The 20,152-nt window shown below is 35.0% G+C and overlaps 1 protein-coding gene across 3 annotated transcripts in view; it reads left to right on the forward strand.

Annotated features, from left to right (window-relative positions):
• LOC137237598 (luciferin 4-monooxygenase) overlaps window positions 1-20,152 on the forward strand; it is a 55,903-nt gene extending 35,751 nt beyond the window's left edge. For 2 of the 3 annotated variants that reach the window (XM_067761401.1, XM_067761402.1), the window contains exons 4-6: window positions 12,005-12,164; window positions 18,988-19,142; window positions 19,214-20,152. In XM_067761401.1, the coding sequence (XP_067617502.1) occupies window positions 12,005-12,164; window positions 18,988-19,142; window positions 19,214-19,862 (964 nt within the window). In that variant the 3' untranslated portion in view covers window positions 19,863-20,152. The remainder of the gene's footprint in view (window positions 1-12,004; window positions 12,165-18,987; window positions 19,143-19,213) is intronic. The other variant, XM_067761404.1, reaches the window with a different exon arrangement.

Here is a 20,152-nt window from a genome sequence, read left to right on the forward strand (position 1 = left end):
AAAGTAATATACAGTTCTAACCTAAATACTTGTTCACTTGTTTAGCCTTAATCAAATCTAGGACCTTAATCTTTTAGGACAGGTAAATGTGTTTTTAATTCATATATTAGATGTTTTATACCGCATGCTTTAACTGAGTTATTCTACTTGTATTGTATTGCATTGTATATCTTGGTTTCATGGCATATCATGTCAGGTGTTTTTTGGCAATACAGTAGCTTATGTTTGTTTCAAAGTTTAATAAGAAAATGGGCTGCGCATACCCGCGATTTTTTGAGTGGTGATCAATTTTGTAAGAGAATGACACCCCCATCGGCAAAAGGTGGCATCCTTGTGAAAACATCCTCAGTGGCAACACCTAGGGGAAAAGTCTTAAAATTTAATACTATATCGATGTACCAAATTTGATTCAAATCGGTCAAGCCGTTCCCGAGATGGTAGTGGATATACAAAGAAATGTAAAAAAGGAGGTGAGGTGGCAACCCTACTCAAAAGTGCCAATAGAAATGCGGAGTAAAATACCTTTCGTTTGATACCCATATTGACATACATATCTTTTGTAATGCCAAAAAATGACCCCGAGCCCCTCCGAAACCGGGGGCTCCATCCAAGTAATTTTGCGCGGAACACCGTGAATTTATTGTAAAAAATTTCCTTTCATAATAATGAAGTGAGACAACCACTTTTTTAACAGAAATAACTGCTCTTTTAGTTTTGGCCAGCTAGATTGATCAAATACCCCACCGTGCGTCGGCAAATAGTGGCACAATCAGTGCACTGACTTTTAATAAGAGAAGGTAGATGAAAAATTAAAGTAGTGGTAGAAGTTGGTAGATTTTTTTTTCCAAGAAAACAATAGCTACACTTTATATTTGTACAAAACAATTCATATTTTATTGTAAAACAAACATTTCACGGAAATAGCACTTTAAAAAACATGTAAACAAAACAAAAAAATTAATGTAAATTTGTTTATATATAGCTTATGCCTATATGATACTTGCTTTTTTTCTGTATTTTGAGCTTGAAATACTGAGGCAAATTTACCGATACGTCTCATTACAACAACAATTTTCCAATGTACCAGTATTTTTCTACCACAAAATAACCGACTTTGGCATTTTATCGTTTACTTCAAACTTTTTTTATTTTCATTCAAAATTATTCATAAAAAAACTGATGAAAATAGCGCAGGAAAATATTTGCGAGCTCATTTATTACATTTATTTCATAAACAAATTTATTTCTCGTTTGAATTTGTGCACAAATTTTTCAAAATAAAATCCGAATTTTCAACAAAAAAAAAAAAAAAAAAAAATTGTCAGAAAAAACAAAAGAAAAATGTAGCGAGTGCCACATGTGTGTTATTAAATACAAGGAACAAAATCACCATCTAAAAATTTAAATTTTTTTTAAAATCGTTTTAATTCAATTGGAGGCTGGAATAAAGTCCGTCCGATACAATACTTCTTTTATTGATATTTGATTGGAAATGTGTGAAATTGTTTATCCATTACGCTTGGCGGTTTTTATGTCCTTCATTATAGAGAACGGCCTTTCTGCGGCCGCATAACTTTGAGGTAATATTGCTAAGGAGCACATTTATTCACTCAAAATTTCAAACAAATTTTCTTCTAGAAGACTCTTTTCAGTTCCCAATTTTATCCATACTTTAAGAATATCGTCCGAAAATATTTTTTTCTTTATCATATAACATCAATGATCGCCATTCGTTGTTAAGAATTTCCATGGAAGACTTGTGAAATGGAAAAGCTTTAAGTAAGGGAACAATCGTTGTCATTTGACTAGATTGAATATTTTTTGCATCAAAATATTCCAAAAGGTGTAATTTTTCTTCTTCGAAATTGGATCGTTTCTTGATTTCCTTACAAAGGCAAATGTTGGTAGATTTTTTGGCTTGGTGGTAGAAGTGGTAGAAAATGAAAATGGGATAAAAAGTTGGTAGATCTACCAATAAAGTGGTAAAGTCCGTGCACTGGGCACAATTGTGCACACTCAATTGACACGTATTCTTATTCTCTTTAGCTTAGTAGTGGCTGAGCCAAAGATGACTTGATACGAAACTCTCTCATTTTTTGCGCTCTCACGAGGGATTTATCTCAAATTTGAGCTGGCAACAATCACAGATAAATCCCTTGCGCCAGCTGAAGCGGGTGCCAGAAGAAAAAATGTCCCAGCTAAAATGAAAAACGGGCCAAAAATTTCGTTAAACTTTAGTTTGACCTACAACTGTAGAAAAGCGTTCAAAAATTATGGGAAAAAGGATAAAAAATACTTGTTTAAGTATGAATTGAATGTTATATATATATTGAATGATGTTAACTATTATATCATAGGTCGGATTTACTGAAATTTCAAAAGAATATATGGTTTTCACTGTGAGTTAAATGCGTTACAATATTTGACTAATTACTTTAATCAAAATGTAAATTTTACTTAGATTTGTTTATATTTGACTCTAACTAGTCGTATTACTGTGAAATAAGTTTAAAGAAATAAATATTTTGCAACTATCATTTTTTTTTAATTGTTTGAAACTATAATCGCCGAAATGTATGTCAAAAATCCCCATATTCAGATCTATTAATTTTTGTTTGGAGTGGCATCACTGACAAATGTTATAAAAAATGTACATTTTGAAAGCGCTCTCTCGAAACAAAGAGTTGCAAATCCATTCATCTATGGCTGAGCATTTGGCGCAGCAACATCGATTGTGTGCGTCGCTCGCATGTTGACGAATGTTGTTAGCAAGCAACAAGCAAAGATCGTTTGTTATGCGGCAGTTACTCACAAACGTACGTAGAAAAAACGTGTCAACTGACACGACCTATCTTATGAGTGAGCAATGTAAACGAAAACTCACCGACGTGCAACGCCCGTACGTACTTAGCCCGGAACGTAGAAATCAAAACAATTTTGATTTTTTCCGTAAGAACGTGTCAGCTGATCGCTCTCTCACTAGACAGAGTTGCCTAGTAAACTTTTGTGCGCTAATTTTTGACCGTTTGCAGTTTTTGCAAAAACACCTAATTAAAGTTTGAAAAATTGTGAAAATAATTCGAAATAATTATGTAAAAGTGCAGATTATAAATATGTAATCTATTTATATTTATTTAATATAAATTCCAGCCTTTTACAACATCAAAAATTAAATTGGAAAAAGTTGATGTTTCCATAAGCATGCATGCAAAATGGGCAATGGCAACAGTGCTTATCTGTAAGCAATACACACACAAATATGTTATGTGCATATACACAGACGCACACATTGATTCCTACGGGCTTGAGAGTTCGGTCAAACGTGCTTCGTACGACAAACGTCCTTACGTACGGCACACGTCGGTGGGTAACTGCCGCATTAGTTTCTTTCAATGCGCACAAGGAAAAATATTTTATTTTGACCAACCCTTTTGCGCAAATGCAATGTATTTTATTGTATAAACCAGGCATGCTTAACCAACGAAACGATATCATTTCGTTACGATAATCAACGTTAATAAACGAAACGAAGTCATTTCGTTTCGTTTATTAACGTTAAGATCGTCAAATTAACGAAATGATTTCGTTTCGTTTTCTGCCATATCAAAACGAACTCAATTCGTTTATGTTAATTATTAATTTCAAACTATGCTGGCAAAGCTGATTGATGGCGGAGTCATTAAAGGTGAAAGCATTAGCCAAGCTGATTGCAACTTTTCTCATGAATTTTGACAGTACAAACATTTCTCAGAGTATTTTTGACATTACCACCAACGAATTACACAAACAAATTACATAGAGTTTGTGTGTGTATGTGCGCTCGTTGTTGACACCTTACGGCTTCACCATGGCTATAGCATTGCCAGCACAATTCAAACATAAAGTATCACGTTTTTGTTAACGTTTTTAACGTTAACGAAAGCTTTTCGTTTCGGTTAAAAACGAGATACAATTTATCTTGATAATTTCTTTATCGATAATATTTCGAAGTGTTTCAACGGAAACGGTGGAAATTTTTTGATAAACGATTAGCTTAACGTTAAGGTGCATCCCTGGTATAAACCATTTGCTTGCCATTGTGCGCATTAAAAAAATAATAACAAACGATCGTGTCTTGTTGCTAGCTAATAAGCAGAGATGAATGGATTTGCAACTCTTTGTTTCGAGAGAGCGCTGTCAAAATGCTGTCAATGATGTTACTCCAAACAAAAATGAATAGATCTGTATATGGGGACCTTTGACATACATTTCGGCGATTATAGTTTCAATCATTTAATAAAATGATAGTCGTAAAATATTAATTTCTTTAACCTTATTTTACAATAATACGACTAGTAAAGTTAAACATAAACAAATCTAAGTAAAATTTACATTTTGATTAAATTAATTAGTCAAATATTGTAACGCATTTAACTCACAGTGAAAACCAAATATTCTTTTGAAATTTGAATAAATCGGACTTAGGATATAATAGTTAACATTATTTAGTGGAAAGGGCTTATCTTACATGTCTGACGTTTCAGGTTCTGTGATCAAAATGGACTGGTTGCATCAGGAATTCATATTTACAAAACCTGTTTTTAGTGATAACTTTTGAATGGGAAATAATATTTACCTTCCGCCTTCGAACTAATAATTTACACTAAAAGAAGTATTTGTATTCTTTTCCCCATAATTTTTGAAATTCTACAGTTGTAGGTCAAACTAAAGTTTATCGAAATTTTTGGCCCGTTTTTCGTTTTGGCTGGCACATTTTGGGTTTAGCTTCGTGACTTTTTTCTAGCTTTTTTTTACTTTTTAATAATTTCTAAAATAAAATAATTTCAATAGTTCCTGTGAACACCTAATACCTAATAATATGAGTTCTCTACAAAAGATTAACCCTTTTTCTGCTGAAAATTCGTTGAAAGTTTCAAAGCCAGATGTATTTTCTTACTTTGAAAAAGAGAAGTATAGTTAATCTTCAATTCAAATAGCATTTATAGAGCTGCAGTGGCGAAAACTTATAACTATACAATGGAAAAATGTACACTCCACCATGCAATTTTGGTCGGAAGTCCGAGAATTCATATTTAGTTTTTTAGTATTACCACTCAGTAACGCGGAGGTTGAAAGAATTTTTAGTGGCATGAAAATTCTGAAAACTAAATTAAGGAACAAACTAAAAATTAAAATGCTTAATGCGCTGCTTAATATTAGATGCTCGTCAAAACGCTTATCTAAATGTTGTAATGATTTTGAAATTACCGATGATCTCATATCTATGGTAAATAGCCAAACTTTATACGCAGACTTAAGCTCTTCTATTTCTTCAGACGGGGAATATTTTATATAAATAATTAGTTTGTAATATATTTTTTTTATGTATATACACATATAAATAAAAAAAAATAAATGTAAGGCGCGATAACCTCCGAAGAGATCTAAGGCCGAGCTTCTCTTCCAATTTGGGTCGTGCTCCTCTTGATTTTCCCTACAAATTGGCCGGACGGGAGCTACATGTTTTATGCAGACTCCGAACGGCATCTGCAAGGCAGATGAGTTTTCACTGAGAGCTTTTCATGGCAGAAATACACCCGGAGCGCTTGCCAAACACTGCCGAGGGGCGACCCCGCTTAGAAAAATTGTCTTCTAATTGAAAAACCTTATTTATAAAATTTTGATGTTGCTTTGTCCGGGGTGCGAACCCAGGGCATACGGTGTGATAGGCGGAGCACGCTACCATCACACCACGGTGGCCGCACATATGCAGTCATTTAAAGTAATTCCATGTGCTAGTCAAGGAAAATGTGCCTGATATGTTTTGAAACAAGAAGTTATGTTTAAGTTATTTATTCAATTCAATTGTGTTTTATTAAGTAGAAAAAAAAATCTTACATCTATAATTTTTAGCAAAACTTACAGAATATGGTAACTAAACCTTAATTCTACAACATGTTTTTTGTTATCACAGATTTTTCGGTACTTTTATAGGTAGCTATTTCGGAGGAAAAAAACTACTATGAAAAAACCTCCGCTATAAATCTTAGAAGCTAGTTTGATTATCTTTATATAAAATACTCTACCTTAATTATAAAGATTTGAGATTAAAGTATTGTCAGACATACTACAGCGTATTTGAAACCGTTCAGTCATTTTTTGAATTTGTTCATTTATCATATTTACATTCGGCTCCCTATGAAGTCTTCTAGTGGAAAAATCCCAAGGTAGCCCTAGCATCATTTTGAGAACTTTGTTTTGACATATTTGCAATTTTTTAATATGCGAGTTTGCAGTTATGCCCCATGCTGGGCAAGCATATAATATTATAGATAGGAAAATGGAATTGTAGATTACTAATTTATTTTCCTTCCTCAAATGCGAGTTCCTATTAATAAGAGGGTATAGCATTTTGATAGCTATATTAACTTTATCTGTTATATATTTAACATGATCGCTGTAAGTGAGTTTTTTATCAAAAATTACTCCGAGGTACTTAACAGATTTCTCCCATTATATTTGATGAGTGCCTAGCCTTAACCTGGTGCTAGGTAGATAACAAGGACTTCTTTTTCTGGTGAAAAAGATGGCTTGTATTTTTCCAGCATTCAGCTTAATTTTCCAATTATGCATATAGTCAGAAATACTACGTACCGCACGCTCCAGTTTTGCTACAATTTCATCGCCGATTTCATGCGAATAGAATATACCAATATCGTCAGCGTACATAGCATATTGGCAATTTTCAACTTGTGGAAAATCTGAACAGTAAATAATATATAACAGGGGGCCAAGTACTGATCCCTGAGGAACTCCAGCGGGTAATTCAATTAAGTCAAAGTATTCATTACTCAAACATACACTGTAATAACGATTGGCCAAAAAACTTTTTATCAGCTTTACGATATGTAGAGGAAAGTTAAAGCTGATTAACTTATGAATCAATCCATTATGCCAGATTGAGTCAAAGGCCTTTTCAATGTCAAGTAATATTAAACCAGTATACTTCCTGTCACCAAAACTATTTTTTACATAATTGGATATGTGTTTTACCTGATGCGTTGTACTGTGATACTGTCTAAATCCGAATTGTTCATATGGCAAAATTTGGTATAAGTCAATAAATAGACATAATTTGTGTTTTATGACTTTTTCAAAAATTTTAGATAGGGAACTTAGGAGGCTTATAGGTCTATAACTTAGAGCAATATTGTTTGGTTTACCTGGCTTCCAAATAGGTATAATTTTGGCTGTTTTCCAGGTCTTGGGAAAATATTGCAAGTTATGGTTATAAGTTTTTATTTACAAATGTGTAAACTAAAATATAAAAAAAATTTTATGAATTAACCAAAAAAATTTCTGGCCTTTTTTTAGCTTCTTTTTTTTCTAAATTTAGCTTTTTCTAACCTTTTTTTTTGCCAATCTAGCTTCTTTTTTGTTCATCACCTGGCAACACTGGTTGCCAGCACAAATTTAAGATAAAACCCTCGTTAGAGCGCAAAAATGAGAGTTTCGTATCAAGTCATCATTGGAAAGAACTACGCAAAACGATCCATCATAGCTCCGACACATAAGCAGTTTTTCATACAGCTGAGTTTAACACAAGCTTATGCATTATGAGTAGATTGCACGTATTTTTATGGAGAACGGTAGATTCAGCGACACTGGCGCCATCTAATATGGAAAAGTAGCCAACCATGAACCAATAAACAGATCTCGCATTAAAAAATGAGAGAGCAAAAAATCATAGTTGGCTGGGAAATAAATTTTCTCGGCGTGACCTCACGTTTTTGACAACATATTTCATTGCTGGCGTAGTGTTCAGACTTTATTCCAATCGGAGTATTTTGCTCCACTCTTACCTCCTACTACATTTTTAATCTCAAAGGTTTTGTGGGTCGAGTTGAAAACTCAATAGTATTACTACATAATATCTTTCGGTTGAAGTTTTCATTGCATACGTATGAAAAGCTGATTGTTTACAAGTGACGATTAGATTAAATGACGCGAATTCATTGTTCGTGTCTTAGGCATGCCAATGTTAGTTCACATTTTACTCACAGTTTTTGTACTTTTTTCGTTCAGAATGTGAATAGGAGTAAAATGTAAGCAAAAGATGTGTCCAGACGCGATCTTTAAATTCAGCCAAAAATTCAACATACAGCACTTTTGCAGTTTTATATAAATGAAGTATGTTGAGTCATTGAGGTCAGCTAACCCTGTTTTGCGATAACAGTCGCCTATTAAGAGCACCAAGCGAAGTCAAAGCTTCCTCCAACTGTCTCTTCCAACTCAGTGAAGGTCTTCTCTTTCCTCTGTTTATAAACGACCGGAGCGTATTCGTTCATCCGCATAACATGACCTAGCTAGCGAAGCTTTCTGTTTTTATGCGCTGCACTATCGTCATATCTGCGAAAAGCTCATCATTATACCTCCTTCGATACTCGCCGTCGACATCACGGATAGGACTATAAATCTTCCGGAGAACTTTTCTTTCGACAGGTACAATGAGTGACTTATAGAGCGAGAATTTTGTTCGTCGAGAGAGAACTTTACTTTTCAATTGCTTAAAGAAGCACTTGTTGGCGAGAGTCATTCTCCGTTTGATTTCTAGGCTGACATTGCTTTTGCTTTTAATGCTGCTTCCCAAATAGGCGAAATTCTTCACAGTATCGAATATATATCCGTCAACAGTGACGTGGCTACAAAGGCCGCGATGACAGCATATACTTCGTCTTGTCCACATTTACTGCAAGACCCAGTTTTTTGTGCTTATGGGAGTAATAATTAGTCATCCTTTACGTTTTAGGCCGTGCATCTAATAAGGCTGAGAAACATTTCATGGCAAAAACACAATCGAAGGGATTGCCAAACCACCAAATCAATTCGATGTTAGTTGTTCGCCCGCTTTCAAAAAGGAAGAAAAAATATACTCCAAAAATTTAATTTTTACTCCGGCGTAGTCGTTTACTCAGGTAACAGTTTCAAAAACTCCGAACACTGATAGCGAAATATGAGAGAAATGTAATAAATCGAAAAACTTCAAAAGCGCTACGTCATCAAACTTTTTTTTCGAATTCGATTACAAATACAACAATTCCGGAAGGCTAGATCTTGGCTCATTTGTGTATGGTAGCCAACTCCCAAATTTTATTCCAAGCAAATCATAAGAAGAAGAATTTGACATTTGCTTTGACTAAGGGTGTTGGCACACCTTGCAATTCAAATAATTTTTCCCGCTGGATAGTAAATTTTCTAAAATTTTTCGCAATTAGAAACTGCAATATAACAATCGAATACGACACAAAATATGTGAGAAAGTATTTTTGTTGTATAGGGAGAATGTTTATAACAGTGCTTTGCGAAATTTTGTACGTGACTGGTCAAGGCGTAATAAACTTCAATTACCAAGTCTGAAGTTCCTTCTGTTATTGGAATGCATAAGCTTGTGTTAAACGTATCTATATGAAAAATGTCATTGTGCCTCGGCCTTCAAGTGATGTGCGCGATCATCGCGCTCTCACTAACATATCTGCATTTCCATTTTGTCGACGTCTGATACAGTGTTGACAGGTGATGACAAAACAAGAAGCTAGATTGGCAAAAAAAAAAGGTTAGAAAAAGCTAAATTTAGAAAAAAAGAAGCTAAAAAACGGCCTAATCTAATCTAATCTTTTAGTTTACACATTTGTAAATAAAAACTTATAAACATAACTTAAACATAACTTCTTGTTTCAAAACATATCAGGCACATTTTCCTTGACTAGCACATGGAATTACTTTAAATGATTGCATATATGTATATACATAAAGAAAATATTACAAACTAATTATTTATATAAAATATTCCCGGTCTGAAGAATCAGAAGAGCTTAAGTCTGCGTATAAAGTTTGGCTATTTACCATAAATATGAGATCATCGATAATTTCAAAATCCTTACAACATTTAGATAAGCATTTTAACGAGCATCTAATATTAAGCAGCGCATTAAGCATTTTAATTTTTAGTTTTCAGAATTTTCATGCCACTAAAAATTCTTTCAACCTCCGCGTTACTGAGTGGTAATACTAAAAAACTAAATATGATTTCGACAAGTTCTAAAAAAGGAGGTTCGTTTAATGAATTTTTATGTTCTCGGACTTCCGACCAAAATTCCATGGTGGAGTGTACATTTTTCCATTGTATTGTTATAAGTTTTCGCCACTGCAGCTCTATTAATGCTATTTGACTTGAAGAATAACTATACTTCTCTTTTTCAAAGTAAGAAAATACATCTGGCTTTGAAACTTTCAACGAATTTTCAGCAGAAAAAGAATTAATCTTTTGTAGAGAACTCATATTATTAGGTATTAGGTGTTCACAGGAACTATTGAAATTATTAAAAATACATTCGGAGTAAAAAAGGCTAGAAAAAAGTCTCGAAGCTAAACCCAAATCTTCGAGGCTAAAGGCAAAAAAAAAGGCTAAGCTAAATCTAGCCTCGAAAAGGCTAACCTGGCAACACTGGTCTGATATAACATTGAGCATTTTCCCCCTCTCTCTCCCTCTGCACTTCATTCTATTCCCATTCACCAACACCTTGTTTTTTTCTCCGCCTTACACTTTTCATTCCCTCCAGCACGGTGTCATGGTGGAATAACCAGGTGAAGTAAGCCGTCAATTGTCTCGCTCTAAATTCTTCTTTGTTCTGTCATTCGGCTATCTGAAAAATTTTCACCAATGTTGTCCCCGAAAAAGTGTTGCTTTTTTGTATTTTTCAGGAGTAAAATATGGTAATTTTAGTACTTTTTTTTCACATGAACCAGTAGGTGAATATCAATGAATATCATTACAGAAATTCACCATTTGGGTATCTTTGGTTTTAGCTTCCATAAGTAAGGTTGTGCTAAATATTACGTTCATATTGTTGATGTTTTCATTATATACATATGTATGTTTAATTTGTCTCAAAAAAAATTTAAACAGGTCTTAAAACAAACTATTTGTATTCACCTCATATCCAACAAGGATTTTCACATGTGCACTACTGTAGACTTTCGAGAAATATTTTTTGTCAATCATGCATCAAGAACATCAAACCTGTCGTATTACACCTTATTTTTGTAAAAACTTCGTTACAACAATGGATTTCTTAATATAGTTACAAAAAATTTTAGCTCACTGTTGTTGTTTTGCCCTAAAAATCAGACCACTAAGATAAGAGGAATGTTACAGTTAAGGATTGTAATTTACAATATATGAATCCGGATCAGCATCTTCTGGTTCCAGGCCGACTGCCGCGAGGCTATTATATCCACTGACATATTTTATTAAATAATAACTTGGTAAAATTAGTAATATTTTATGAATTCAATTGTCAAGAGCTTTTGGGGGGTCTTTTGATTAAGTTTGTAAGATATATTAGAAGAGCATATGTTTTACTTTCAACAGAGCAGATGGAAATAACAATGAATTTTTAGGTATGGAAACGCATTTAAAAGTATTACGTTCAATTCTAAGTGTGACTGTAAAACTTTTCATCAAAACCGAAACCAATTTAAATGCGCAAAGTTACTACAGTTCAACTAAATAACGGATAACATCTCTCCCTTTTATGTCCGGGTTTTCGATGAAAGCTTCAACTGCAGTTGAAGTTGAGGTCGGTTTACTTTAGACGCATTATCGAATTTTACTGCTCATCGTAGTTTTTTTATTTTTATTCGATGCCAAAAGTAATATAAGCTCGCAATGGTCCTGTGTATCCCGTTTTGCATTGGTGTTAGGTGGCACTGATATGCTGAAAAAAAAACAATTTCTGTAATGGCTTTCGTAGCAAGGTATTTATTTTTCTACTCTTTTCAAAGCGGGTAAAAATTTAACTCTCTTCTGACCATTGAAAATACATCCCTACCGTTTCAGATAGCGTACATCTTCTGTCCTTTTTTATTTACTTCATCTGGTGATTCCACCATGCACGGTGTCACATACTTACAGGTATTGGATTGGTACTAATTTTTTGTTTATTTTTTTTGTTTTAATTTGTAGCGAACCAACAAGCATTTCTTTTGGTGATGTTACAACGTTAACAGTAATACCTTGGTTTCATGTGTTTGGTTGCCTTACGTTAATATTAACATCATCTATGGGAACAACTTTAGTGTTTTTGCCAAAGTTCGAAGAAAATCTCTTCCTTCGCGCTATTGAGGTAAATAAAAACATATATGTATATATATTCATATATTCATATATATGATGGATTTGGGAACCAATACATGTTAAAAACATTACAAAGTAGAACCGTTTTAAATCAAGTAGTTAACTTTTAGAACAAAATATGTTTTAGCCTCTTTACTTATAGTAAGTTAAGTTACAAAACAGAGCGTTAGTAGACAAATTCTCGAGTTGAAATACTACGCAAGTAATCGACTAGACAACGATTACGGAGTTAATACAAGTGCAATTCACAATAGAAATAAAAAAATGAATGTAAGGCGCGATAACCTCCGAAGAGATTTAAGGCCGAGCTTCTCTTCCTATTTGCGTCGTGCTTCTTTCAATTTTTCTTGCAAATTGGCGGGACGAACCTACTTATTTTATGCCGACCCCGAGAACAGCATTTGCAAGGCAGATGAGTTTTCACTGAGTGCTTTTCATGACAGAAGTATACTCGGAGTACTAGAGTGTTAGAAAAATTTCCTCGATTTGAGAGTTGTTTGGGAACGCTACGTCTGCCAACTTTTTTTTTTTTTTTGTTTTTTTTTTTTTTGCAAAATACTGCCCAATAACCACTTTTGTTTAGTTCCAATTTGAGATGCATTTGAGAACTTACCTTAATCTCAAATTTCAAACGTTAGTTCTGCTCGTGCATTTGATAGCGTTCTCAAACTAAAACACACACAGAATTTTCTCAAAGCCATGTTAAATATGATCGGAACGAAACGGAATCGCGAAAGAGCTGAATATGAGAACGTGTTTATTTATTATAGAAAAAATTAATATGGGTTCGAGGTATTTACGCTCATCGAGCTAATATAACAAGTTTGCATATTGCAGTATTTTTGTTTAATTCTACAATGCGACATCAAACAGCTGTTGTATTAAACTGAGTAAAATTTGCTGCTCTTCTACTTCTGTTGGTGATGGTGGGGTTGTATGTTTTGTGAAGTATAGTTCGACTTCCAAGCAATGATTGAAATGCCCTTGTCAGCTGCATCTCAAATAGTAAACAAGTTTAAAATTAATATTTGAGCAAAGTTTGAAAAACCACTTTATATTAAATGATAAACAACAGCGATAATTTAAGTGAGAATAAGCATTTTCTCCAGCCTTCGAGAAATGAACCAAACCAATTTTTTAAGAGATTGATTCATAAGCATATGTGTAATCTCATATATTTCATTTCATTTCATTTGATTTATTTAACAAATTTGTGCAACTAAGAACTTAAAGTCTTTTATATATACATCAACTGACATTAAAAACTTATGCTAATACATTTTATGTAAATGGGAAGTTCACAATATAAAATTTAAAGAAAATGAAAATTTACGTACTGACATAAAAGTATGCGTTTTATATATGAATTTACTTAAATTAATCTTATAACTATTACAAATTAATATAATAATACATGAATAGTGGAGGAACAGAAAACAATGAAAGGAGAAACAAGGAAATTAGATGACAGAAAGATTATTTTAGAAAGAATATTTTAGTCAAAATATAGAAGAAATACAGGGGCTGAAACTGTCATTCCTTTTATAAGTCCTTGCAAAACTATTAATTTTGGACTTTAAATATATTTGGATCAAGATAAAAATTATTTTCGGATTTTTATTTTTTGAGTCCGATAGAACTAGTCCCGCTTGATATATGACACTACTTTATTCTCTTGTATTTTTTATTAAATTTTTTGTCGCCTTCTCTCCGCTTCAGTACTGATGCGAGTGTGTAAACTATATTCCAAAAAACTAACGAATTACAAGAAAAATACAACCTAGTTCATTAAAAACAAACGAGCCAGTTTGTTTTTCGATAGCTTTTTTTGGCATTCTGCAGGTTTTTCTTAATTTTTTCTGACACATAAAAATTTAATTTTTATTTTGAAAATTTTGTGCACAAATAAAAAAAAAAAAAAACAACGTTCTTGTGAAAAAAAAAATAACCAGACGATAGTGCAATATTTTTTCGGTTATATTTTCATAGTTTTATTGTGAAAAAATTTGGCGAAAAATTAAAGAAAAAAAGTCAACAATAACATGTCAAACTTATTCCTTTTGTGGGCAATATTGATCTCCCTTGCTCTCGAGCCAAAACAAGTAAGGAAGGCTAAGTTCGGGTATAACCGAATATTACATACTCAGCTGAGAGCTTTCGAGACAAAATAAGGGAAAATCACCATTTAGGAAAATAAACCTAGGGTAACCCTGGAATGTGTTTGTATGACATGGATATCAAATGGAAAGTATTAAAGAGCATTTTAAAAGGGAGTGGGCCATAGTTCTATAGGTGGACGCCTTTTCGAGATATCGCCATAAAGGTGGACCAGAGGTGACTCTAGAATGTGTTTGTACGATATGGGTATCAAATGAAAGGTGTTAATGAGTATTTTGAAAGTGAATGGGCCTTAGTTCTATAGGTGGACGCCTTTTCGAGATATCGCCATAAAGGTGGACCAGGGGTGACTCTAGAATGTGTTTGTACGATATGGGTATCAAATGAAAGGTGTCAATGAGTATTTTAAAAGGGAGTGGGCCTTAGTTCTATAGGTGGACGCCTTTTCGAGATATCGCCATAAAGGTGGACCAGGGGTGACTAGAATGCGTTTGTACGATATGGGTATCAAATGAAAGGTGTTAATGATTATTTAAAACGTAGTGGGCGTTAGTTCTATAGGTGGACGGCTTTTCGAGATATCACCATAAAGGTGGACCAGAGGTGACTCTAGTATGTGTTTGTACGTTATGGGTACCAATTAAAGGTATTAGGTTAGGTTAGAGTGGCTGCCTCCGCGGTCCGAGCGTAGGCCGTTGTGGCCCGTTGTGCTACCACGCGGGGGCCCCTATTTCCTGTTACCCTACTTTCGAAGAAGAAGAAAGTTTAGACCCCAGTGAGGCTAAACCAGCGCGTTTGCCTAATGAAACGCAAGATGTCGTTTGGTTTTATAGATTCAAGCTCCGCAAGGCACCCAAAAGAGTGTCTGTGGAGGCATTGGTACCTGGTTTTTGACAGTGCGGGACAGTGGTACAGATAGTGCTCAACGCTTTCTATCTCCTCCTCGTCCCTACAGCTGCGGCGGAAGTCATTTGTCTGCAGGCCCATATAGGCATCGTGAGTGCCCATGAGACAGTGACCTGTAAGAAGGGCCACTAGTGGGCTTATAGAGATGCGGTTTAACAATATCACCGATCGCGATCTCTTTTCATCCAGCTTAGGCCAGATTTGCTTGGATATACTACATGTAGGTTCCCTCGCCCATCTGGCGTTTGCCTGATCCGTGAAAAGAGATCGCAGGTGGTATTTGCAAGTGTTTAGAGGAGGGCTGGCCCAACCAGCGGAGGTTATAAGTTGGTGCCTTTCCTAGCTAGCTCATCAGCGGCGCAGTTTCCTGAGATTTCACAGTGGCCAGGAACCCATATTATGCTTAGGTTGCAATTTTCAGCTAGTTTGTTGAGGGTTTCTCTGCACTTCAATGCCACTAGTGACGAGGTGTTACTGCATTGCAGGGATTTTATGGCAGCTTGGCTGTCAGAGAAAATTGAAATAGAATTGGTCACCTGCAGGTTAGCAAGATAGCGGGCTGCTTCCCAGATAGCTATGAATTCAGCCTGAAAAACACTGCAGTGATCGGGTAGGCGAAAGCTCTCGCTTAGATTGAGCTTCTCCGAGAATATTCCGCTGCCGACTCTGTTGTTTAGTTTAGAGCGATCTGTAAAAACGGAGATTTCGTGTGATCCCGGCTCCACGTCGTTTGCCCACTCGTTCCTCTCTGGGATTCTTGTGGAAAATTTGTTGTCCCAGCAAGGGGGCTATGTTGTATGGTCCAATTTCAAGAAGGTTTCGGGGACTTGCTTCAGGATCCGGGTGTGACCAAACCTGCAGTATCTCCATGGTTCGATAGCGTTGAGCCTTGCCACGTTACAGGAGGCACAGTATCTACCATATAGATCAGTTAGGAGAAGGAATAATATGGTTTCCAGAGCTTTGGTGGGAGTGGAGGACATCCTCTGCACTCTCGTTACTTTACTCTGTTAGATTCGATATCGAGTGCCGTCCACCATACGGTGACGGCGTAGAAGAGTATGGGTCTCACCACTGCTGTATAGATCCAATGGACCATGCGTGGCTGGAGACCCCACCTTTTTACGATTGCCGACTTACAAGCGTAGAGAGCCATTGTGGCTTTCCTGAATCGTTCCTCCACATTTCGCTTCCAGTCAAGCTTCCTGTCTAGAATAACTCCGAGATATTTAACCTCGGTAGAGAGTTTGATTTCCTTCCCGTTTAGGGACGGGAGGGTAAATTCCGGTATACTACGTTTGCGGGTAAAAAGCACCATCTCAGTTTTTTCACAGCTGATGCTGAGTCCGCATTCCATAGACCAAGTGTTTGTTAGATTAAGAGCATTTTGCCAGAGTTCGCCAAGCACCGGAACTCTGGCAAAATGCACTTCTCTCGATTAGTTTATGCCGTTACGGATTGCCGTTATGCGAACAAAGTTATTATACTCTGTGAGCTCTGCTCAGCTGAGTATAATAAAGTAGTGTCATATAGGTATAACTAAGAAACGGCTTATCCGAAATAAAAATTTTTTTTAATTCGGATCAGCCGTTTCTTTGTTATCAAGCGGAACTTTTATTTTGGCCTTAAAAAATAAAACTCCGGATTTAACTTTTATTTCCGGACTTTTATTTTTAAAAGTCCGAGTTTAACTAGTTCTATCGGACTCAAAAAATAAAAATACAGATTTTACTTTTATATGTGGACTTTTATGGAAAAAGTTCGAAAAATAAAAAGAATGCATGATTCGACATGATATTGCTATAGGGATACCTGGGAACTCAAACATTTTCACCTAGGACAATTTTTTGACCAGGACTTTTTCGACTCCGAAAAAAAATTATTATTTTCCGTCCCTGAAGAAATATCAACATTAGCAAAGTATTTCAGTATAGTGCTTTTGAAGTTGCTATTATTCAGACCTACTTTAATTGATTCAGGAATTGAGTTCCAAAGTCTAACAGCGCTAATAAAAAACAATCTGCTAGACGTTAAGTATTTGAACATTGGAACCACCAATCTACGGTTTCTTTGAGACCTGGTAAAATGCAGTTTGTCATAAAGATACTTGGGGACCTTACATTCTAACGGTTTAAACATGAACATGCAGTTTCGGGCAGCCAAATAATTAAGGATGTTCAAGTCCAGGGTGATATGTGATCGTATCGACATACCCCATACACGTACCTGGTACCATTATTGAAGGTTACATTGATCTTGTTGGCGCACTCGGAGTCAAGTTTGGTATACACAAGTTCAAAGTATGTAAAGTAGGGTACAATTAGCTGCATTGCAAGCTTGCGACGAGTTTCCTGTGCTGTGAACGGTGCTGATATGCGTAAGGTCCGCAGTATTACATAGACATTACTGACTACTTTATTAACATGGTCGAAAGAAGTTAATTTGTTATTTAATACAAAGCCAAAATTTTTAACTTTGTCAGTAGTACTAAGGGCGTGCTAGCCGATCTTTAAAGATGGAATACTTACAGGGTCGATTTCATTTTTGGCTATCGGCATAACGTACGATTTTGTAGCGTTAAGACATAAAGCGTTGTTTTTAGCCCAACACAATACAGCCGACAGATCACAGTTTACTTTGAAGCATAAGTCTTCAACGAGGCCAACACAATTAGAAAGGTACAACTGAATATCTTCAGCATATGCGTGGACATTAACATACTTACACACGGAAAACACATCATTGACAAACATACTAAATAATAGAGGACCAAGAACAGATCCCTGAAAAATGCCTGCTTTAATGGATTTGAATTCTGACGCAGCTTTCTCTCCTGTGGCCTTTTGATCCCTACCTTGGAGGTAACTAGCCAAGACTTTAATAGAACTATCAGAAAATCGAAGTTTTTTTCTGAAATTAGCCTTCAAAGGCGTCGAATGACACAAATTGCCGATCCGCTATCAAAATTGACCTACGTGGTCTGCTCTAACCTAAAAAAAAACTCCATCGTCACTGATTTTTTCGTTTTTCGAAATTATTGCCGAAACACGACCGGCTTCAATCCTTATAGCCGATTCGGATTCAGCGAGTTAAATAACATGGGAAAATATGTGTCGCATTATAATTCAAAATTAATTTTTGATAGTCTTGTATGGTCAAATAATTTAATAGTGTAAGATAAAACTACATATCCACTTTTTGATATTTTATATAAGCTTTCGAATAAAAAGAAAATGTATACAACTCAAATAAGAAAGCAGACTACGCCCACATCCATGGCTCAATTATATGGTTGGCTCATCTCATCAGCTGATTTTATTTATTTCATTGCATGGTCGATGGGATTGTCAAAAGGAGATGGCAAACTCAAAATGAAACCAACACATTGGCAACATTTTCTTACAACATACAAAAACTGCTAAGTTTTATGTTTCCATTCCATACCATTCGCACCAACACCAACACGCATATTTTGACAATCTGAACTAACATATTTTGTTTTTGTACAGATGAGCCAACAATATAGTTGAACCATGGCCCATGACCTTCCTTTTTTAAATTCTTAAATACAATAATTATAAAAAATATATTTTGGGGTCGGTCGAATTTTGAAAGCCAATATTTATACTTTGGAGGAGGCTGACTGAGAAAAAAGGGAAACTTAAATTTTACATTTATATGAGGGCAACAGTTTAATGAACCATTTGCAATTTGTATTACTTTGCTTTTACTTAAGTATTGTATTTCCCTCAACAACTTAACAATATTTATTTCAATACAAAATGTAGAAATATCGCGTAATGATGGCATTCATGGTACCACCACTGATGGTATTTTTAGCTAAACATCCACTTGTAGATAAATATGACTTATCATCATTGATGATTTTACTTTGCGGTGCAGCACCATTAAGCAAAGAGACTGAGGATCAAATTAAAGAACGGTATGACTTCAATATTGAACTTAATGTACAAAAATATAAAAGCTAAAATAAATTTCATTTATTGTCAATAGCATTGGCGTTCCCATCATACGACAAGGTTACGGTTTGAGCGAATCCACTCTAAGTCTTTTAGTGCAAAATGATGCAGCATGCAAACCGGGTAGTGTGGGTGTACTCAAATTAGGTGTCTATGCTAAAGTTATTGATCCAGAAACTGGTAAGCCTCTGGGTGCCAATCAACGTGGTGAATTATGCTTTAAAGGTGATTGTATTATGAAAGGCTATATTGGTGATCATAAATCCACACAAACAGTAATACAGGATGGTTGGCTACATACCGGCGATATTGGCTATTATGATGATGATTTTGAATTTTTCATTGTTGATCGCCTAAAAGAGCTTATTAAGTATAAAGGCTTTCAAGTACCACCAGCAGAAATTGAATCTTTGCTATTAACAAATACTAAAATTAAAGATGCTGCTGTTGTTGGTAAACCAGATGAAGAGGCGGGTGAGCTACCAATGGCATTCGTTGTTAAACAAGCAAATGCTATTTTAAGCGAGGACGATGTTATAAAATTTGTAGCTGAGCGCGCATCGCCAGCTAAACGTTTACGCGGTGGTGTTGTGTTTGTCGATGAAATACCAAAAAATCCGAGTGGCAAGATTTTACGACGAGTGTTGAGAGATATGTTGAAGAAGAGGCTATCAAAACTATAAATTATATACATATATGTATGTATGTAGTTAAATGAAACAATTTTTAAATGAGTGCAGAAAAAGTTATATGTAAATTTTGGCTTGGGAAGGATAGTACTAAATGATAATAGATATGTTTGTACATGTATGTAATAGTGTTAAGGGGCTAAAGTGTAATTATACATTTTTATAACAAGTAATACAATTATAATATAACGAAATCAAGGAATTCTCGATAGTTCTACACCTTCATTTATCATTCGAACCGCTGAACTGTCGAATAAATAACTCACATATTCAGTACAACAAAA

The sequence above is a fragment of the Eurosta solidaginis genome, chromosome 1 (genome assembly GCF_040869045.1).
Source record: "Eurosta solidaginis isolate ZX-2024a chromosome 1, ASM4086904v1, whole genome shotgun sequence".
Lineage (NCBI taxonomy): Eukaryota > Metazoa > Arthropoda > Insecta > Diptera > Tephritidae > Eurosta > Eurosta solidaginis.